Raw genomic sequence first — 22,265 nt, 5'->3', positions numbered from 1 at the left:
TCGCATCCCTAACTGCTCTTCCCCCCATGTGCCGCCCTAACGCAAATGCCCCTACAGACAGGGATACCGCTCAGTCTGTAGGCATCCCGGGAGCCCCTCTACCTCGCTCTGGGTGGAAGCCAGGCCGAGACAAAGGACCAGGCCCAGGGACTGACTCCAGCCCTCATAAGGCACCGTGCGCCTGGGCCGGGCGGCACGAAGCGCTCCGCGGGACCGGCGTCCCCCGGCTGCAGTGGGCGGGTCGGCATCGCGCATGCTCGCTGAGCCCGGCGACAGCGCCCCACCAATACCCTCCGCGTGGTTTAAATTTGGCGCCTCGCTCGCTGATTGGTCGGACCCCGCGGCCAACACATTCAGAGCAAGCGCGTTGGTATCACACAAGCGACCAGTCAGCAAAAAGCTTCTTCCGGCAAACGCACCAATAGCTAGGGGCAGTGGCGCCGTCCAATGAGCTGAACCCTACTTGGCGGGAGGTTATAAAAATCCCGGGCGCGGCACCTCTAGTCGCATCGGTTCAGCAGCGGAGCGAGACGCCATGTCCGGCCGTGGCAAGAGCGGCGGTAAGGCCCGTGCTAAGGCCAAGTCTCGCTCGTCGCGGGCTGGGCTGCAGTTCCCGGTAGGGCGCGTTCACCGACTGCTGCGGCGCGGGCACTACGCGGAACGGGTGGGAGCTGGTGCGCCCGTCTATCTGGCTGCCGTGCTCGAGTACCTGACCGCTGAGATCCTGGAGCTCGCGGGCAACGCGGCACGCGACAACAAGAAGACGCGCATCATCCCCCGTCACCTGCAGCTAGCGGTGCGCAACGACGAGGAGCTCAACAAGCTGTTGGGCGGCGTTACCATCGCGCAGGGCGGCGTCCTGCCCAACATTCAGGCCGTGCTGCTGCCCAAGAAGACCAGCAAGAGGGGCAGTGGGCAGCAGTCGCAGGAGTACTAGGCCGGCCGGCCATCCCGGCCCAACTCAAAGGCCCTTTTAAGGGCCACCCCATTGCTCACTGGGAGAGCTGCGATCCGCGGAGGAGGGAAGGGGACGAGAGGCGTGGCTGGGGGGGAAGGGGGGGAAGCGGCCCGGGATCAGTCAAAAACTAAGCGTGAGAGCTGCTCCGTAAGGACCCGTTATTTTAACTCTTACCTACATCTGGTACATTCAGTGGACGTTGCCTAGAAAATAAAACTGCTTTATTTACGAAACAGGACCCCAGCACGGTTCCATTACAGTGTTTCTGCAAGGCATTGTAACAATCAAACCCTGCTCAGAGGATGCTGACCTAGTAGCAAGTGCAGGAAGCCACAGTATCTGGAAGCTGGGCTTCTGCTTCAGCTCCCCCTTCACTGGCAAGTCTAGCTAACTGGCTCTCATGACTTTTGTGGACAAGCATACAAGGGAAATCAAAATGACTGTCCCTCCCCTCATTTAATACTAGCCAATCTAGCTAGTATAACAAACATATATATTTTTTTTTATATATATATGTGTATATATATATATATGTAGTATCAATCTAATACTAGCCAATTGGATAGTATATCAGGTGCATCTACCTGATAACAGTGAACTTAATTTGCCTTCACTAAGGCCAGGGTGAATGTAGCATCTCTGCTACTTTACTATAAGGAATATGGTATCAGGAACTTAATGGGAGACTTCAGTGATCCAGTGAGTGAAAAGGCCCAAATAATGACTCCCAAAAGCACTCAGGAAAGCACAGCATTTTAGTACCAGCAGAGTTGCATATCCAATTATAACCCACTGGGCACTTAAAGGCTTTTATTTTATTAATTTCTTCTTTTAGCTCTCTAGATACAAAAGTTGTTGACAATACTTCACAGAGATGCTTAACAATTCAGAGAAATGTGGAGAGGGGTGAAAACTCTCAAGAACAGAAACTACTCAAGTTAACTTCATATTTCAGGTTTTTTGCACCCAAACATCAGGTAAGATTGGTGTGAATGTTGAAATCAATCCCTCCAGAGGATCATGATGTAGCTGCACAGACTTGTAGCTAGAGTTGTAGCATTCCTGTTGGCCACGCCCCAGGTTCAGTGGGCATCATTGAGCTGCCTTGCCACGCTAAGGATATGCTTTGCTCCCTTGCTTAGAAGTAAACTAGCTAGTTCAACACCCAGGTTCTCTGCAGCTTCCTGGGCCTGACCAGGAATGTTCTTGGCTGTGATGCCAACATGCTGCACGTCATCATTCGGTCCATCTTCATTCTGCAAATATAAACACCTCAAAGTAAGGCAGCAGGAGAACAGTGGGCAAGGAATTAAGACACCCATGAAACAGGGTAAAACCTAGTCTGAAGAGACTCAACAACAGTGTGCTGTTACAGGTTACAAGAAACCAGACCAAATATAGTCTATTTCTAAAGGCCCAGTTTTTGTCACTTAGCTTCAGGTTTGAATTTTGAAGCCATCATGATTCACGTACCTGATGGGGATAACTAACACCAGTCTGCATGGTCTCCTTCAGGCTATCAGATCCATCCAAGCTGTAGACTGCTCCTGTCAAATACAACTTGGAAAAATACATAGAATGGATTATTACCACATTAACAAACAAATAGGCAGCCAACTACCCCCTCTTTAAAAAAAACCACCCAATATACAAATCTAAGTCTGTCAAAAGGGCTTTTGTCATGCAGTGGGATCAGCATGAATAGTGGTACAATACAAGTATAAAGAAAAGTAATCCCTTTTAGGGAAGATGTGACTTCTCAAGGAAAAGGTTGAGGTTTTTTTCTTGTTTCCCACCTCCTTAATCAGACTCCACTGTCTAAAAAGAAGGTTTGGTAGGGTCAAAAGCAATACTTTGAGACCTCAGGACAGCATGAAATAAGCAGCAACGGTGGAGGGGGGAATCTGGTATATGTTGTAAGGGAATTTTCTGAAAGACAGGTTCAGTAGCCAGACCCATTCTTGTACTCCTGCTTTGGACACAAACACAGAAGGGTCAAGTCAGGAGACTATCTGCCCTAACTGGCTATAAAGATACCTGCTGAAATTAGCTTCAGGAAAAGATTCAGAAACATGCACACACTTGGAATAGCTTTTCAGAAATAATCAATGAAAAATACAAAGTACTCCTCACCTGGCCATCCTTCAGCAGGGTGTTGACAGCAACAGGGACACTACATCCACCCTCCTAAAACACAAAGCAGCTGACACTGAGGCTCCTACCCAACACATTCAAAGCAGAGGTCTCTGAAAAGTTTAGGCTGCACACAACCCTGCCCATCACTCTTCCGGCCCTTTTTGATTCAGAAGTACTCTCCTTTGCAGTTTTAGAGAAGTGTAACAGATTTCCCATATTATGGCATCAAGTCAACTAGCAGATCAGTATTTACTGCTGCAGGCAGAGTGCCAAACCTACCAAATGTTTCATAAAGGCTCTCTCAGCAATGCAGCACAACACAGTGTCTGCATCATGCAGGGCAGATACCATATTCAGTATCTCTTGGTCTTTGGCACGAACTTCCACTGCTAAGGCACCCTAGAAGAAGAAACACAAAACAAAATATAATTCTTCAACTACATACATCAGCATTGATCATGAAACAGAACTCAGAGGCTCAGACCCTTTTCACTAAGGGAAAAAGAATGTTTATAGAAATTAATTACGATACACTCTGCTGGCTGCAGGGTCGTCCTACAGTAGCTGCTATAAGCAGAAGATCAGGACTTATTCAGGCAAGTATTAAAGATCATGCTGCCACCTCAAACCATTCTAGAACTCTGCAGGTACTTGACAAATGCATTATCAAAATCACTTTTCAGACTGAATGTGCACATTTGTCACTTGCAGTCACTAACAGATCACCAGCTCTGGTTTAGCAAGTTTGATACTAGCTGCATAAGCTCAGCCATGCAGCCAGCATGGACTAGAACAGTCCGCCCACCCAAAAACAGGAGCACTAAGAATGTGCTCCAAGGCAGGTGTTTCAGCTCCACCCTGCAGGAGTCAGGACACCATGCACAAAGGAGGGAGCATCACAGACCAAAGACACTGTAGTGGCTTTGCACAGTTATCCTGGCACAGCATCATACTGACCCTGCCAGAACCTGCCCCCTATTTGCCATGTTGCGCCGCTGTACCTTTCCCATTTACTGTTTTTTCTATTACTGATAGGAACCAGCCCCTAACACACTGGGTAGAAGAGCAGACTTCCAGTGTCCTATCAAGTTGTGCCTCAAACAGTTTAACAGCCAACAAAAGAGATCAAAGTACTTTTCTGATAACCAAGACATGAAAAGTCTTCATCACAGTTAACTACTCAGATATATCATATTGCTGCTGGCTTTCAGTGCCCTTTGAGGAACAAAAGTTGTAAAGTACCTGTCCGACAGCATACAGACAATCTTCAGGGCCTAGGAGCTGGAAAAAAGTAAAATCAAGAGTTAACTCAAGTTGCACTGTTCACAATATAGAAAACAAGAGCCAGATCCCTGTCTCTAATACTAATTGATTTAATGTCAGACCAAAGAAATATCACCTCTCCCTTCCCATGCCTCAGTGTTTCCACCACAAAAGTGAGATAACACACTTTCCATCAACTGAAGCGTAACACTTTGTGAATTAGCTAATCACTAAAATCTGAGCCTTGCACACTGCTGCATTGCTAGACATGAGTGCTGTAAGGTGCTCTGAGACAATCAGATTACAAACTGTTACTGAACCATGGAAAGGTGAACATGAAAAATTTCTGTATGAAAAAAAACAAAGCAACCAACTAAAAAACCCAACCATTCCTTCCAGAAGTGCCTCAAATCAAAGCTAACATGGCAATGGAATCAGGAGATTGCATGCCCATCTTGGATAGGGCAGCCACAAGGTCTGAAAGGCAAACAGTTGGTATTTCAGCAAAGAATGGTATTTTCTGCTTTGCTGCACCTCACCTGGCCAATGCGATTTTCCCAGCCCATTCTCTTCAGCCCAGCAGCAGCCAGGATAATGGCACTGAAGTCTTCCTTCTCATCTAGCTTCTTTAAACGGGTATTTAAGTTTCCTCTCTGTAGAGGTGATTAAGCAAGCATAGAAACAGCCGGAAAACAGTCCTACAACCAGGTGAGTCCTTACAGATTGTACAGAATCCAACAGTCTCCAAATGAGAATGTCAGTACCATCCTGAAAGAAGTGTTAAATATGCACAATTGTTTCTTAAAATAGAATTTTGCCAAGTATTATGGAATATTAATTCAAGTGCTGAGTCTACAAAGATACACACACCATTGAAGTGTGCTATTACCACTCAACTCCTGCACCGCAAAGAACTCTGCTCCGAGGAGTGAAGTAACAATGCCTTTTCTCAGTAGGTCAGCCACCCACAACGGAATTAGTGGTCCAAACAGCATCCAGGGTTACTGGAAACCCAGCAACATTTGGTCACATGCCCGTGACAAACACATTGGAGGTACCGTCATGCAGTTTTTCAAACACTGCAAAACATACAATTCATATGTATGCTGAATCCCCAGCTAGATCAAGGCTGGCTGCTTCTTCACAACCTCATGAGAAGCAGAGGATAGAATGGCTACAGTGCTACCTCCCCCCTCAGAACAGGGTAGTGGAGAGCAGCCTTTCAGGAAGCAGTTTGTTCTTGTAAGTGAGGTGGCACAAATCAGCCTCGAATCTAGATTTTACACAAAGGTGTACTTTCCTGTTTGCAGCTTTACCCAGCTCCCACGGCTTGCAAGGAAAGGATACAATATCCCTGAATTCTAAATGAGGGAACTTCTTCTTGAGCTGAGCTGCTCTCCGAAGTGAACTGGTTCCAATCACACTGCAGGGAAAAATATAATCACTGAAATCCAGAACACTCCTAACAGTTACCTCCAGCCACATACATGACAGAAGTTTCAAGGAAACAAATGGTAACATGTTGTTGTTGTTGTTGAAATGAAGATCAAAAAACAGTCAATGATTTGTATCTCCTTAGAAGAAAGAAAACCACTCTGTGAAGTTTAGCATAAAGCATGTCTGAAGCAACTCCCAAGGAGCCAATTTACAGGATATGCTTCTGATGAGCAGTCCCTAGCCACTGTCAAGGACTGATGAAACCTCATTGAAAGACAATGTTTTTCACAGAAAAAAAGACTCCACTGCCCCAAAATGAACCAGACAAAGCCAGACAACTAAGTGATGAAGTGACTAAAACAGAGGAACTTCATCAAAGACAGAAATGCAGTAAGCAGAGGACCTTTGAGTATATAACTGGAAACCACAGAAAACTGCAAGTCTGGGCATTTCCTTTCTCGAGATATAGGCTGTTCACTTCTTTTCGTAGAATCATATTATGTGCTGATTTGGAAGGGACCCATCAGGATCACTGAGTTCCAACTCCTAGCCCTGTGCAGCACACCCCAAGAATCCCACCATGTGCCTGAGAGGGTTGTCCAAATACTCCGTGACCTCCGTCAGGATTGGTGCTGTGACCACTTCCCTGAGGAGCCAGGTTGCAATGCTGAACCATTCTCTGGGTGACGAACCTTTTCTCAATATCCAATCTAAACCTCCCCTGATTCAGCTTCATGTAGTTTCCATGAGTCCTGTGTCTCTGGTCGTGAGACTGAAGAAATCAGTATGTGCCCTTCTCCTTCCTCCTTTTGGTGACCTGAAACCTAAACTAGATGTGATTTTCCTGCTATCCAAATACACAGAAACACAAGTCTTTGTGTCATGGCTAGTTTATTTCTTTCACTTTAATATATAAAAAAGTATCTTTCTAATAGCTACCTTAATCTGAGTAATTTCACTCATCTGTCTCAGACAGAGGATTCCAATAATCTCTACGGAAAGACAGGTCATTAAAAATGGAGAAACCACAAGAAAGTGATGCCAAAAACACAGGGAAGAAATCAGAAGAGGCTGAGTGAGAACAGAAGCATATTTCAGGTCCAGGAAAGCCAAAATCCTGCACCAGACACCCCATCTGCATCGTACGCATTCCCTAGCAGTAGGCGGAACACCAAGAAGCAGGAATTCACTCAGGAGACTGTGGCAAGAAAGGTTTTAACTAGAGAAAGCATTGCCACGCAAGGGTGGCTTGAGAGACGAGCCTCACTCCTGTGAGGCAGTGGTACTTTTTCTAGCAAGCGGGTCCAAGTTAATGTTTGTGGAATGCTCACAAAAGGCAGCGTAAAAACCACTACAGGATAAAGCAATGACCTGACTGACTTGCCAACAGAAAATATCAACCAACTGACCCTTTCTGTTTTTACACCTGTCTTCCCCTTCTTCTCCCACTCACCTCTTTTCAGGAAGGATGCTCAGTGTTTTTCCGCAGCTTTTGGGATGAAAGACAACAGCATCAAGTGGGTTTTCCCTTCTGCAAAATAATGCAAGTGCAGAATGCCTGACACATCATTTAAGGGAAGGCTGGTAAGGTCAACAGTTCTGTTATCATTTCCTGGAAGAACTACCACTGGCTCCACAATACTTCATCATCACTGTACAAGCAAGAATTTTCAGCACACCTGCCAGCTAGGGAACACTAGGGCAGCCCTAGTGTTCCACAAGAGCTTCCGCTGTTTTGGAGACCAATCACAGGACCTATGCTGCCTTTGCTCTCCTTTACCAACACTATAAAATGCAAGACCCTCAAGAGAATCAAGTCTCATGTCCACACTTACTTGCAGACAGCGCCAATCGTAAAGCCAGGAGGAAGAGAAGTTGGCAGGTCCTTCAGGGAGTGAACCACAAGGTCAACCCTAAAAATCAGAGGATAGTAATCAGAGAACAGATGGTGGAGCTCATGTGGGGATCTACCAGAGGCCTGCAGGTCACCGACAGAAAAGTCTGAACCTATTCTGGGAATTAATTTGGAGAAGGGAGAAGAATTTCAGGATTCCATAGCCAGGATTACTATACAGTTTTTGTGTTACTCCTAAAAGGCTACTTCACCTTTCTCTGTCTCTCTTTTCCCCTTACCCAGTGACAAAAGACACTTAAACAACAAGATTGAATGAGGGGAAGATGCTGGAGATGTTCACACAGAGACATTCACCGTACCAAAATGCATCATTATGTGGGTTGGCATTGTGTCAAACTTTAAGTAACAACAAGCCAAACTACAGGCTACCTGTTTTGTCACACAGGAACCGAGCATAACTGTAAACACTTGAGTCTCCAATTGCTCTTCATCAACTTCACTGAAAATGCAGTATGATGTAACTATGTGGCAGAGATGCAAAAGAATACCTTTGTTTATAAACATACTTTAACTAAGACACCACTGAAACCCTCCTCAGAATATTGAAAAGAAAGAGAGATTAAATAACAACAAAATTCCCCCAACACCTCAAACCCACAAAACCAGCACTAACCTCTCTCTGCTCAGGCATCTGAAGCAAGGTTTTTTGTTGAGACAAGTTGCACAGAACACAGCACAATTTGCCCATGTCAAATTCTCCTGCACATTTAGCTTGCATAAGTTAATAAATTTTAACACTTATAGGATGACAATAACCACCAATAAGAAAAGTATTTAAAAAAATATATATTCATAAGCATTACTCATATGAGATCACATCCTCCCTGTGTATTACAGAATGTAATACACAAATAACAGAAGAAAACCTAACTGGGGCAGACCAAGTGACACAACGGCTCCACTTCAAAATACATTGCCTGAGCCCAGGGTATAGAGAAAAAAAGGGGGGAAAAAAACGACAGTGACTTATCAAAGGATTACTTTTTTTAGCTGGAGAGGTACTGGTACAGGACTGAAGGAAAGTAGATCACCTATGCAGCAAGCCAAATATGTCCAAAGAGCACCGAATGTTAAGGAGAAAGACAAAACAGTAAGTTCTTACTCATTTCTTTCAAGCGCATTTTCCAACTCCTTGGTGAAGAGGCTCTTCTCTCCAATCTACACACAAATGGAAAAACACAAATCATGAAAGAAGCATCAGCCAATACAACATAAATACAATTAGTTATTGAATAAAGGAAGATCCTTTACCTTGGAAAGTGCTGTATCCAAGATCTTGTCCCCAGTCGTTGACATGGCCACTGCTCAGAGACAGTACAGGTAAAAGGTGAGGCTTGATAAAAGCACTGGGCTTAGGCTGAAAATATCTATGCAAAATGCCACGAGCAGTCACACACTACTGTGTGAACACTGACTCAAGTTCCATAAAAGAGCAGCTCACTTCTAGAAATACAATGCACTTAAGACAAGTGAAATTGAGACTTCTTTCACTGTCCTCAAAAACAAAAGCAAGGTGAAAGAGGGCAGGTTTGGGGAAGAGCTGACCCATTGGAAACTGGCATGGTCTGTCTCTGGAGTGCCAGTGAACACATGTAAAGCAGTTCTCTTCAGTACATGGCTGAGCTCCTGTTATTCCTGCTGAAAGCCTTCTGCCCCAGACCAGAAAATGCCCCTAATGCTCAGAGGGGTGCAGCCAAAACAATACAAAGCTTGCAAATGTAGCGACACAAGACCATATCCATCCCATACTCAGCACTTAAATCATCAGGGGCTTATGAAATCCAGCTATCTCCCCGAGAAGAGACAAGCAGCAGCAGGAGCTGCTCAGCCACAGAACTGAACTGAATTCAGACAGCACTCTCAGATAAGTTTAGACAGACCTCCTCCTCCTCCTCCTGACCCTACACACAGGTCTTGCACACAAAGATAACCCACTGGCTCCTGCTCCTTGCCATCTACCCCGGGGCAACATCCAAAAAAAAAACAACTTACCAATCTCAAAGTGGAGGTCAGGGTATAGCTCACGGAGCGTCGTAACTACACTATCGGTCTGAATCCGAGCCAGCTACAAGGAAGCAGAAAACAAAGTCCTAAAGAAAGAGCACATTGTCCATACAGTAGCTAAGGAGGCTTTGCCACTCTCCCACAGCCAGGCACACATGACAAGTACGTTCTCTCTAAATCAAAAGCATTAGAAGTAGGTTGCCTCAAGTTAAATCGCTCATAGGTACAAACTCCTTGAATTGTGTGAACTCCTATCATGACCAGAACATTTCACTGAAGAACTTCTTTTATTGACTACAGTGCCACAACAACATCTCCCCACGTCCAGCATTACTGTGGTGCAACCACTGATGAAATACTGCAATACATTTATCAAATTAGGGAGAGTGATTACAACAGAAACCTACAGATCGAGATTCTCATGCTTTCACTTTTTGGTTTCACCTATGTGGAACACAACTGCTAAATGATGACCGCTCAACAAGTGGGCAGAAAATGTATGCAAAACCATTATTCTGTTCCTCGGCAATGAAAGAACAAGTCATATTGCACACTGGGCTGGGGTTTAGGTTAGGGTTAACGCCTCCCACTTTCTCTAAGAGTACGAATTTTACCAATACTGCAAGCTTTGGGAGAAGCCAGTAGGATTTCACTGAGCTGGCAGAAAAATCCACAGTTAGTGTCAAATATAAGTCACTTATCCTCTATAAGAACAAAGAGCTAGTTAGAGGTTCTACAAACACACACACAGCTTACATCATCACGTACAGCAAGAAACAAATCTCAAAACAGTAAACATGATGAAGAACATTCCTTTGCATAAGAAAACCAGAAGCAAGTAAAATACAATCACTAGTGTATCATGTTTCTGCGCATGCAAGCGGCAGGAGACTCAAGCAACTACAGATGAGTTTCAGCTTTTCCACCACCGAAGGGCTCAAGACCCTTTGGTAATTAACGTCGTTCTCAGGACTGCAGTTCCCTACAAGTATAATGAATGTATGCAGCTGCGTCCCTTTGTAAAGTGCCCCAAAAGCCCCAGGTTATTACATAAGATAGCATATATGCACGGCTATCTCCCTTGTCCCGATGTCTACGTAAAATGCCTTTGTGACAGCACGGAATTCTTCCTAGAACGTGCTACCAAAAGGAACGAGATTATCTCAGTGCAAAGGCCTGAGGGTCGCTTATCTCCCTTTGCGAGGCTGCTCCTCCCTACTGTAGCCCGCTGGCAACAGAGATCTTCTCTATCTCTGCATATGTCCCTTCCCTGGCCTTTGAGCGGGCTGCAAGCATCAGTTATTGGGGTGTTCTCCCTACAAGAGCGGCACAGACTTTCCAAGTCGGTCCCAGCCAGATCCGGGAGACCCGCGCCGTCGCCCCCGGCCCCGGCACCACCCCACGACAGCGCTAATAGAGCAGACCGTCCACTGGGTTCCGAAGGAAGGGCTTTCCAAACCTTTTCCCGGAATTCCACGGCAGGAGTCGAAACACGCGAACTGAGGAAGCTGAGGCCGCTCTTCAGCCCCGGCGGACACTCCCCGCACCCCAATCCTGCCGCTGCCTACCTGGCTCCGGCGGGTGCCCACGCGGATCGCTCTGCCACCCACGCCGTTCTCCTCCTGCGGCAGCAACGGATCAGCGCCCGCTCCGTCAGCACCCCCGCCAGACTCTGCTCGCCCCAGGCCCACGGCGGCCGCCCCCGGCTCCGCCATGACCTCCGGCCCTCGGCGCCGCGCAGCCCCGCCCCACCACGTGACCAGCAGCAGGGCGGGAAATCCCCGCCCCCACTGCCCCATAGGCCCCGCCCCCTCTCCCTGCGCTCCCGGAGGGCCGCCCGGCCGGGCCGGTCAGTGAGGGCCGGGGCGCGGCACTGCCCGGCCACTCTGCTTTATTGGGGATTAAGGGATGAAGCCAAATACAGGTGGCCGAGGACACAGCGGGGGACCCCGTACAACGCGAGAGGGCGTGTGGACAGGGCCGGGAGTCAGGTACTGCGCTTGGTGTGGATGAGCAGCTCCCGCTGCAGGCCAGCCTCGATCGTTGTAGCGGTCTTCCCCGAGGGCAAGTCCGTGATCAGGGTGAGCTTATTGAAGACGCCGCGACCAAAGTAGTCAGCAACGACTGAGAAGCCATCATTTGAACACTTGAGCTGCCAGACAGAAAGCAGCAGCATCAGCAAAAGCCTTCAGAGCCCCTTGCTTCTAGCCTCCTTCCTTTCTCCCTCAGCACTTAGAAGCCTCTGGTTTAGTGGACAGGCCAGCTCTTTGCTCAGTCCATGAAAGGGCTGGGTGTAGCAGAAGAACCCGCTAGATTTTCTGACACTGGCCATTCCAGCTCCTGTTTCAATGCCACTTCTGAGCCATGCACCGAGGTAATGAGCAACTGAATTAAGCAGGAAGGTGAGTGCCTCAACTGCTCTAGTTTCCACGTGTGTTACATTTTCCAGCTAATGTCCCATTCTCACACTCACCACTTAATTAAGCCTTGGGGAACACAAGGTAGATGCCACATTTTGGTGCTGTCCCCATTCCAGTTCACACTGTTCTTCTCCCTTTCTCCCCAATTAGTTCTATACAACCTGTTGACCAGCTGTCACACTGACCAATAGGTCTCTCAAGGGTCAGGTGAGGATAGATTCTCTCTTTCACCTTCACAGAGCCAACAATGACTCTTCGTGCCCTTTACACAATGCAGTCACCCTACGGTCTAATGCCTCATTAACCAGTAAACATAGCTTTGTTTACAAAATACTTTCAAGCCTTACCTGTCTCTCCCTGCCTCCATTTACAGGTCCATAAATGAATCTAAATTTATTTCAACTTGGTAAGATAGACAATGTTACCCTACCTGATGCTGAAACTGGTCGTGCAGATCTCTCTTCTGCTCCTGGGCTCGGATCATGTCCATCACTTTGCGATTTTCTGGCATGCAAGTAGGACATTCTGAATCGCTCTCAGAGTAGCTTTCAAAGCAGTGCTGGTGAAAGGAATGACCACACAGGAAGTGGACTGAAGGGAGCTCCAGTGCACTGGTGCAAATGCTACACTTGGTCTTCTGAAAAATCTTGGGACTGAGTGACAAGATGGAGAAGCATGAGAAAGACAAACTACACTTCACCTTACTAAAAGAAAACAGCAGTTCTGTCCTTGAATAGGACTAGACAAGACAGCACACATTCCTGCACCTTGCTTTTAGCTCTTCAATTTCCAGGCGGATCCTCGTAGTTTCTTCTCGGTATTTCTGAATTCTCTGCTCATCCTGCTCTATCTGGCGGCTTTGCTTCTGCAGCTTGTTGACAAGATAATCCTTAATCACAGACAGGGTGGCTGTGGAGTTATGAGCCAGCGTCTGCACAACTGAGAGCAACTGAGATGTTAGTTTAAACACAAGCACAAAAACTGCAGCTATGCTTGTACTGTCAGGACAGACTGCTTTCCTGGGACAGGCCACTTACAGCCAAAGACAGCTGGCATTCTCATGGAATTGGAAGACCTCACTTAAAGATTCTCTTTCAGTTTGATCTCTTCCAGAAATGGGTGACTGGGAGCATGTCTGGATAACTCAGACCAAAAGGGACAAAGAATGGATCTAGTAGTGGATTGGATTTTAGTTCTCCACCAAGGCTCAACAGGAGTTTCAGCACACCCTGCACTGCCCCACACTGACAGACAGAAATCATGTATGAGACATCTCACTGACACTGCAGATCTTTCTCCATAACTAGGGAGCTGTGACTGACATTGTTTTTCCCTATGGAGCAGGTTATTACTTCACATGGTAGGCTCCAATTTCATTGATTCTTCTAATGTCTGATCTACAGAAAGCACTACAAACAAGTCTGGGTTGGAGTCTTTTGTGGTTTGTTTTTCTGGTTTTTGCTTGGGTTGGGGTTCTATGGCAGGGGAGGCTGAGGGTTGAATGTCCTATGTCATTACCAAGCAGCGGAGGCATAAGATTCTTGTTCTCGATGTGTTTCAGCACTGCAGCAATATACTCTTTGCAGTTCTCCTCCTTCCGTGCAAAGTAGCTAAGAGCCTGTTCCCAGAGACAAGCCTCTTGGTCGCCATACAACTCACACACCTCAATCACCTTCTTGTACTGCTCATTCTGCATGTGGTAGTGCATGATCTGTTGGAAACTATGGGAGAAAGACTCATCAGCTGCAACAATCCATCTTGCTCTTTGAGGTTTTACAGGGACCTAGGGTTTTCACCCAGCCATGCAATCTCCAGACTCACACAGAAGCCAAAGACAAGTCTTTTTTTCACTCTCTCTAACTGCCTTGCTTCAACAGTGAGGTATTTCTGCAAAGCAATCATCTACCATGCCCATCTTGAGATGCTAAAGAGGTCACTACCATTAATGGTACAGACAATTATGGCTCAGAAATCGCTGCAGTGGGGGCAAGAGGGGAAGGACAAGACTCTAAAGACAAGAGCAACACTCACAGTTTGCCCTGCTCATAGAGGTAGAGAACACCATCCTTGAAATTGTGCATCTGACATAAGACCAAGGCCTTATCAAAGACTGTTTTGAACCTTCCGCTCTTCAGGAGGGTGAGGGCTTCATTGTGCAACTTCTCCTTGATCTACTAAGAAGAGGGAGAGGTCAAGAAGAGGAACACCGGCACACCCACATACACACTATTTTGCACTAAGACGTGACAATTTGGAGCTCTTTCATGCAGGTCACTTTTGGTACTTGCTCTTTAAACCTTTTAAGCAAACAGGACATGATTTTCTTTGCCCAAACAACCAACATCCTCACAGATCTAGGCAAGCAAGTAAAGATACTTTTGTGGGCAAACCAACTGCTCAGAGGCTGTGTTGTCTGGAATCTGTCCTTAAATGACATACAAACAAAACAAGTTCAGCCATCCTGAAGGGAATATTCTCCCAGATACAAGGCTGCTTTCCCATTTCTGTGCTATTTGTCCAGCACAGCATATGTATTGCCTCATGTTGTCAATGCCCAGCTGGAAAGGGCATTGCAGGAATGCAAATATGACTCACAGACACCAAATCTTTCCCCTCAAAACACAATGCTGGAGGGAGCTCAAACCTGCTCATCTTGTTCATGTGCCCAGTTCTGCAGTCGAAGTTCCAGTAAAGTGTCATAGACACCCTGTGGAGAGTCAGCCTGCACCTCAGTCATGTGCTCCAGAAAAGCTTTCAGTTCTCGGGAATTGTTAGCAAAGACTGGGATGAACTCCTCTGAATTAGCCTGTAAAACAGTCAGAAAAAGACAAGTACCCACATCATCTAAGCCACACTAGTGCTTCCTTCCTGCCATGAGGAATGTTTGCTTCCAGAGTCTCAGACAGGACAGATACAGCACAATACAGGATGCTGACAACATCGAGGATCAATCCTGAGCAATAACTTTAAGAGGTCCCCTGCCTCTAGGACTACCACAACATCAGAACAGGGCTTCTCAGAGAATCACTGAATAGTTTGGGTGGGAAGAGAACTTTAAAGGTCATCTAGTCCAATATCCCTGCAAAGAGCTGAAACATCTTCCATTTCAACAGGTTGCTCAGGTCCACATCCAACCTCACTTGAGTGTTTCCAGGGATGGGGCCATCTACCAATTCTCTAGGCAACCTGGTTCAGTGTTTCACCAACCTCATTATAAAAAGTTCCTTCCTTCTATCTAGTCTAAATCCGCTCTCTTTTACTTTAAAATTATTACCTCTTGTAGCATCACAACAGGCCCTGTAAAAAAGTTTGTCCTCATTTTTCCTATAAATTGAGTACTGAAAGGCTGCAATGAGGTCCTTCCTGAAGCCTTCCCTTATCCAGACTGGGCCACCCCACCTCACTCAGCCTTTCTTCAGAGCAGGTGTGTTCCATCCCTCTGATCATTTTTATAGCCCTCCTCTAGACCCACTCCAAAAGGTCCATGTCTCTTCTGTGCTAAGGGTTCCAGAGCTAGACACAGTATTCTAGGTGGGGTCTCATCTGAGTAGAGTTTATTAAGTTATAATTCTCATTATACCTAAAACATCAGGATGGCAACACAAGGTATGCAGAAGCACTCACTGCAAAGTTACTACTGGAGAGCAACAACTCTCAGTCAACACAAACCCTACCTTTTTTCCTTCTAGCATCCCAGGGCCTTCATTACCTCCCGAGGGACTGTAATCAGTGCAAAGGATCTTCAGCAATTCAGTGGTCTCATTAGGGACATGGTGCATCAGGATTTTACCATATCTCTTCATGTTACTCTCTGCCTGTTCAAAGGGCAGTTTTCCAATGTAGTGCAAAGCCTCTTGGTAGTTCTGTGAAGACAGACAACAAAACAATCACAGGACACTGGCCTCTGCTCTCTACTTTGAGCTTAGGACAGAAAGCATTGAAGACATGCTGTGGGTATGCTACAAATACCATTTGCTCTGAATTATCATCTAGTTCACTATTCCTGCTCAGGGAGAAAGACTGGATACAGCCTGGGGGAAACATTTAGATGAATCCCCAACTAAGCACTCTCCTTAGAGTGCTCCTCTTAAAGGGCACTGTAAAAAGCCACATCAGAAAGAAAACAAGATCTTCTGATTTCCCCACCTAGTCTAACACACAAGCCAAAAGCAGAAAGGCAACACACCAACAGCAACGAGTATTGTTGCTGCTGCTCTCACCTGCATGCTATCCTCAGCAAAGAGGTCAGTGAAATTATATTCCCGCTAAAGAGGAGGCATGGGAATTGGTATTCTCCCCAGTAAGAACACACATGCAGTTATGTCTCCTCACCTTGATGTCCTCTAACTGGATTTTGAGGTACCATTCATGATGCTCATGCTTCTCTGCCAGGTACACGGCATGGGAGTAGTAACCAGCTTGGCGAAGTACCTTGATAGCCGTTTCCACATCAAAGTGGACCTCACTCTCACTCGTCTCCAAGAACAAAAGCAAAGAGATGGTCCCTCAGAAAAATTCTAACAGTCCAGAAGCAGTAATCATTTATGTTAGAGGAGGAAAACATGAGACATCATGACATGGGACAATCATGGTACCTCTCGTGCAAGAGAAAAATCACCCATGCACAAAGGAAGGAGTCTAACCACTTCTCATTTGCTTGCCAGTTGCACTGGCAGAAGCAAGCACACTCCAGACCCAGATGGCAAACCAACCAAACTGAGAAAGTAAACAAGAGCTTGGAAATAAAGGAGCAAAGAGCAGTGTACTGAGTGGTAGATTCATTATTCTCTCTCTTAACAGTCACAGAGGAGGGAATTTACAATGTCACCACAGACCCTTTTTAATTATTATGATGACATAAAAATGTAGCATGATTCCATGACTCCCCAATACCTTAATGAACTCTTCCAGTTTGGAGCTGTCTTTGAGTTTGGTATAGCAATTCAGCAGAAGTGTAGTGTGGTCTGCATTAGCCAGGGACTGCAGATGGAGCATCTGTAGATAAGCAGTAAGGTTGTGGATACGCTGAGCGTCCAGGAATTTCCGAATAACATAAGATGGTTCTAGCTTCCCTATAGTTCTGTGAGGGAAAGAGTTACAAGATATTGTATACTCATGAAATCAAAATAAACTGAGAAATTAACAACGGAACACACAGAAGCCTTAACTTCAGCAGGTACTAACCCTCTTGGGACTACTCAGCTATGCATCAGAAGCAACAACTAGTTATGGTATAAGACCACCCATCTGCACACACCCTGATACAAAGGCCTTGATTGGGACAACCATGACAGCATACAAGGAGGTAATCTTCCCTTAGAGGTGGCAGTGAGAAGACACATTAGGCTCTGAGCACAACAAACTGGAACAAAAGCTACATTTTCCTTAATTTCAGTCACATAACTCAAAGTCAGCTTTAAATGCTCATGCTCTAAACAGGGAGCAGTTTAGCCACAGTTACTGTGATAGTTAAAACAAGTCAAGGTAAAAAGACATGCTGACTCTCACTGGATGTCAGGGACTCCGGAGCATCAGCTCCACAATAATTTACCACTTTGTGGCATTTTAAAAATTGAACATTAAGTTTTCAGTAAGCCCCAAAACAAGGCTGCTCTGAGTTCTAGTTTAAAAAAACCCAAGATGTTTTAAAACTGAAACTGAACTGTTTGAGTACTTTCCAAGAGGACTGTTATACATGGTCAAATTCCATGATCTATCTTGCACAGAGTGATCCCTTCTTCATAATGATGTCACCAGGCCCCACTCCATCCCAATGGGCCTACATTATTCATGTTAAAATACGATCAAAGGGAAGAACTTTATCCTAAGGTGTACATAGTGATTTTCAGGCAACTTGTTCAAAGACTTTTAGTCTCACTGACATCTTTCTCTGTACAGGTATAATTTTCACCTCAAGTCATACTTTTTTTTTGTTTGTTTTTGTTTTGTTTTGTTTTGAACTGTTTTAATTCCTGTGCTGAAACAGAAATCAAGGCCTATGTTGCTCCTACCTGTACTACAACATCACAGTTTCATAGGACCCCCACCTACCGTATATACTGCTGGATGGCTCCATCATGGTTTCCCTTGTTATAGAGATGATCACCATACTGACGGAAAATCTCTGACAAACCATCGCTGTCCAAGTGGTGGCTCTTGGCCAGGTTAATGGCCATTTCAAATAAGTTCTTTCTGAACAGCATCTGTATGAGAGAAATACCACCCCACAAAACAAGTTCAAACACACCTGGAAAACAAATTGTTTCTTCATCTTAGTGCATACATGCGCTTGGGCCTTTACATACCAATTGTCTTACAACACTGGCTACACTGAAAAGCTATTCGGTCACTTGTTAAGTAATTCACTTACCTGAATGGTTCAATTTTTCAGTCTGCAGAGCCAGTACAATCTTACAAACATAACACAGAGACTAATAAGAAAACAAATTCACATGCCTCGAGTTTGGTTTGTGTATCCTTCTCCTGCAGTACATGGATCTTCCCATCTCTGGTCAGTACATAGAGAGATCCCCACTCTGCCAAGACATCCACTATGTCATCAAAGATTGAGCTGTATGCAATGAATTTGTTGCACAAGTCATAGATATTCAGGACTTGTTTGTCTGAATTCTGTGCCGCGTTCCCAGCAAATTCTGACCTGGAGAGCAGAATAAAGTTTTAGAAAACAAGAAGAACATAATTTGAAATCTTGGTACCTTTTCAAACTAGGGATGTATAGAAAGCAAGACCAACAGAGTTCACTCAGGCAATTAAACTGAGTGGATCCTGAGGGAAACCACCATGTATTTATACACAAATTCCGTTATCCTGTTACACTAAGAAATTCATAGAACTGGAAAAAAAAATCCCCCTCATTCAGCACATTTAATTGTGCTACTCTCATAATGGAAGTTAATCAATACATGGGTCGGGATGAACCTCAACAACATCTGACAGAGTCGCAATCTGCCCCCAAGAGTAAAGCTTCACAGGGAAGGAGAAGGAGAAAAAGCATGAAGCTGCATGAGCAAAAAGAACTCATCTGTTTCAAGGAGCCCTACTTTGGGGAAGTCTTTCGATCCTTGGAGACAATGATGAGGTATCCCCGATACCAGTGAACAATCAGCTTTTGTCCCTCGAAGGCAAAGCAGGGGCCACGTTCGTCTGGTTGGTAAAGGTACACACATTCATTTCCTGCCACAATGAACTGGAGATCCTGGGAGGGGTCACTGAGAGATGAACAGCGCAATCCACAACCGTGATTGTCCAGCTCCAGGTGAGGATAGTCTTTCACTGAAAGCATATAAGACTACAGAGGAAACTCGAGGGTTTGGGGATCACTCTGAGCTAGACTCTGAAACCAAGAGAATTTGCAAGTCAGAGTCACATTTTTTTCAGCTAGCTTCTCACCTGGATGTTCTCTGTGGTCACCACAAATAGATGTGTTGTTTTGCCAGACTGTCGAAAAGCAAGGCCAGTAACAGGGTAACTGCCTTCATGCAGGATCTGGGTCTTACTATGCCGATCTCGAGTGATGTCTCCTTTAGTAAGTACAACACTCCCATCTGCAAAACCTAGTGAAGCAGACAGACTAAACTATTACTTATATAACACACCTGAAATTTTATCCAGTGTAATTTAGGGAAGCTCTAGTCAGCAACAACACCATGCTCACTAGCATGGTATAAAGCAATGGGATTGCCACAGGTTCTCACGCCCAGTCAATCTTTGCCAAATCACTTCCCACTGCTCCAGTTACAGTTACAGTTCAGAGCTGCCACACAACTGCACATAGGATAGCACTGTTCAGTCAAGGGTTAACTTGCTTTCCACACACAAACTTCACATGCAGATTAATTTTGTTTATCTGTATTTTGTTTTACAAATGGCCTTCCCATACTGCAACTGTAACTATCATTTCAAGTCCCTTGCTTATTCAAAACATACTACGCACTGTAAAAAAGACCAGAGGGAGATTTTTTGAGAGTAAAACACACAGTTTTCATAGCTTGCCAACAGCCCCAGTCTTGTACGTTGTTCCAGGGTTGAAAGCCACCATACACACAGGGAAAGCTTTTTCAATTTCAGTGTAGGGACCAAGTCAGCTAAGACCACTTGTACTCTCACAACATTCATGCTCTTATTCTGTCAGAAGAGTTAAGCAAGAAACATTACCAAGGAACAGTCAAATCCAAAAAGGGAAATTTGCTTTTTTTCTTTGAAGCTTGTATAACAAGCTTGTATAACAAACTTGAAAAAGTATCTCTGTAACATTAGGTATCACAAAACTTGCATTTTTTCCTGTACCAACAGAAGCTAAATTTAGCACTAAGTTCAGTAAATAGGTAGCCTTACCAACTGGCAGGGAAAAGAGGACATCAACTAAAAATACATGCTTCTAAGTATCAAAGTTATTAGTGTAAAATATACACTCAGGCTAAATTTACACATTTAGCTCTTGAGCTCTAGGGTAGCACAAGACACACAGTATCTCTGTGAGGATAATGTAACAATGGAGTGAGAAAAAAGATCATCAGGATCTTCTGTGCTGGTTTTTGTATTATCTATTCATGTTCCTTATCCCTCAGTAAGGACTGTAATATTTTTCCTAAGCTAGTATAGTTCAGCTTTACTTACCGATAGCCATGAAATTAAGATTCTCGTGGACAGTTAGGCAGGATACAACCGTGGGCTTGTTACCTGGTATTGCTGGAAAAATTCGTGTGCAAAGAGGATTACCACCATCTCGTTTCTCCAGGTTCCAGACTTTCACCTACAAACAACGATGATCTGGCATAAGCAAAACATGGGATATTAGTAGGCCACGACCTGGCATCAAAATGTTATAGGACCCAGAATGAAGAAGCTACTTAAGGTAAGAAAGGGCAACTGAGATGATCACAATAGTCTTTAAGAAAAACTGTATTACAAATCCATTTCCCTCTCTTCGTCATTTAACTTACCAAAGGATTTATGCCTTCTTCATCCTCACCAATAGAAACCAGGATACTATGCTGTTTCAGCTGGTACAGATGTGTCACCCTTAGCTTGTAAGCTTGGAAACTGCTGAGTTGAAGGGAGCGAGGCAAAAACCAAATCTGACCTTCCATATTTAGACCACAGTTAAGGCACATAAGGGGACCAAAAAAAAAAAAAAAAAAAAAAAAAAAAAAAAAAAAAAGCCCCACACCTCCAATCGTACAAGAATCTGCATGCCTTTTGCTGACACCTGGTAGAGTTACAGCAAATACTTCTGCAGAGCAACTCCGGAGCACCAACACATCTAGCGGCACTTTGGGGTTTTTGTTTAAACAAAGCACAGCCGACAGCGGAAAGCTGCCGCATTCCCAAGGCCGGAGTACCCTCCGGCCCGCGCGAGACAGCGCCCAGGACTCGCCTGCCACGCAGCCTCGGCTCGACCGAGCCCCGCGCAGGCCACAGCGCCCGGCCCCGCACAGGATATCTCCGAACACGAGGCTTCCCCGGCCCGAGTCGCAAACTGCGATGCCCGGGGGCAGCGCGAAAGGCTTCGCACCGGCTCCATCCGGCCCCGACGGCTCCCTCACTGTCTCTCTGTCGAAAAAGACGAACCGGCGCCACTGCAGGTAGGCAGCCATGTTGGGGCCGGCCCCGCGCGCCCGCCCCTCACGTGACTTGAGTCTCCGCCCCTCGGGTGGCGCAGCGGAGGGCGCGCGGGCGGGGCAGCTGCCATGCCAAGATATTTAAAGACTGAATTTTGAACATAGATACTGGAAAAAAAAAATCCCAGAGCCTGCTACGAACTTAGAACGGTGTCAGCAACCTTAAATGAGTCATTTTACAGTAATATTTTTGCATTATAGTATAGAATATATAACCTTTTTAATTTTCCTCTCTCCAACGGGAAATAATATTATATACAAAATAATTGTATATACAATTAATAGTATATACAAAAAGGCTTAACCTTTAAATGTGGATAAGAACTAATGAAATCTGTATATTTGCTGTGAGCTCAGCAATATGATTAATTATTTGTGTTGTCACAGATTAAACTTCTTGGCTTAACAAAAGCAATAGTTAATATATTAAAAATAAAGCTATACCTTTGAATACATGTGTAAGTTAGTTTCAATGTAACCCCAGCAAACCA

General features: G+C 45.2%; 3 protein-coding genes and 1 long non-coding RNA gene across 4 annotated transcripts; 2 read left to right on the top strand and 2 right to left on the bottom strand.

The window, feature by feature from the left end:
- Positions 1-487: 487 nt before the first annotated feature.
- Positions 488-1,196, top strand: LOC132338111 (histone H2A). Its single transcript, XM_059867326.1, has one exon. The coding sequence runs from the start codon at positions 536-538 to the stop codon at positions 935-937; it is 402 nt and encodes a 133-aa protein (XP_059723309.1). The 5' UTR covers positions 488-535; the 3' UTR covers positions 938-1,196.
- Positions 1,197-1,758: 562 nt separating this feature from the next.
- Positions 1,759-11,464, bottom strand: HMBS (hydroxymethylbilane synthase). The gene is made up of 13 exons (XM_059867320.1): positions 11,282-11,464; positions 9,702-9,774; positions 8,961-9,010; positions 8,812-8,867; positions 7,630-7,707; positions 7,248-7,325; positions 5,705-5,780; positions 4,897-5,010; positions 4,337-4,375; positions 3,374-3,493; positions 3,092-3,145; positions 2,432-2,518; positions 1,759-2,214 (listed from the first exon to the last, which is right to left on the bottom strand). The coding sequence occupies exons 1-13, from the start codon at positions 11,426-11,428 to the stop codon at positions 2,041-2,043; spliced, it is 1,146 nt and encodes a 381-aa protein (XP_059723303.1). The 5' UTR covers positions 11,429-11,464; the 3' UTR covers positions 1,759-2,040.
- Positions 11,465-11,587: 123 nt separating this feature from the next.
- On the bottom strand, positions 11,588-21,779 carry VPS11 (VPS11 core subunit of CORVET and HOPS complexes). Its single transcript, XM_059867316.1, has 16 exons — positions 21,597-21,779; positions 21,097-21,245; positions 20,771-20,906; positions 19,544-19,707; positions 19,195-19,442; positions 18,590-18,791; positions 18,185-18,336; positions 17,027-17,213; positions 16,466-16,609; positions 15,808-15,996; positions 14,778-14,939; positions 14,165-14,304; positions 13,652-13,854; positions 12,901-13,072; positions 12,564-12,786; positions 11,588-11,865 (listed from the first exon to the last, which is right to left on the bottom strand). Exons 1-16 carry the CDS (start codon positions 21,748-21,750, stop codon positions 11,701-11,703), a joined length of 2,790 nt encoding a protein of 929 aa, XP_059723299.1. The 5' UTR covers positions 21,751-21,779; the 3' UTR covers positions 11,588-11,700.
- LOC132338112 (uncharacterized) lies at positions 11,863-17,264 on the top strand. The gene is made up of 2 exons (XR_009489373.1): positions 11,863-12,115; positions 12,507-17,264. It is a non-coding gene; the product is annotated as an uncharacterized LOC132338112 (long non-coding RNA).
- Positions 21,780-22,265: the final 486 nt, after the last annotated feature.

Source organism: Haemorhous mexicanus, chromosome 24, assembly GCF_027477595.1.
Source record: "Haemorhous mexicanus isolate bHaeMex1 chromosome 24, bHaeMex1.pri, whole genome shotgun sequence".
NCBI lineage: Eukaryota > Metazoa > Chordata > Aves > Passeriformes > Fringillidae > Haemorhous > Haemorhous mexicanus.
The sequence above is the reverse complement of the archived record's forward strand: the minus strand, read 5'-3'. Positions and strand labels throughout refer to the sequence as shown.

Excerpts from the sequence above, each read along its gene's own strand:
- VPS11 (XM_059867316.1), bottom strand. The coding sequence starts at position 21,750 with ATGGCTGCCTACCTGCAGTGGCGCCGGTTCGTCTTTTTCGACAGAGAG. Across the intron at positions 21,246-21,596 it reads GGGAAGCCTCGTGTTCGGAG|ATATGGAAGGTCAGATTTGG; the intron begins ATATCCTGTGCG and ends ACTGTGGTCTAA. Across the intron at positions 13,855-14,164 it reads CTCTATGAGCAGGGCAAACT|TTTCCAACAGATCATGCACT; the intron begins GTGAGTGTTGCT and ends TTTCTCCCATAG.
- LOC132338111 (XM_059867326.1), top strand. The coding sequence starts at position 536 with ATGTCCGGCCGTGGCAAGAGCGGCGGTAAGGCCCGTGCTAAGGCCAAG.
- HMBS (XM_059867320.1), bottom strand. The coding sequence starts at position 11,428 with ATGGCGGAGCCGGGGGCGGCCGCCGTGGGCCTGGGGCGAGCAGAGTCT. Across the intron at positions 7,326-7,629 it reads ACGATTGGCGCTGTCTGCAA|AAGGGAAAACCCACTTGATG; the intron begins GTAAGTGTGGAC and ends ATTATTTTGCAG. Across the intron at positions 4,376-4,896 it reads GGGAAAATCGCATTGGCCAG|CTCCTAGGCCCTGAAGATTG; the intron begins GTGAGGTGCAGC and ends ACTTTTTTCCAG.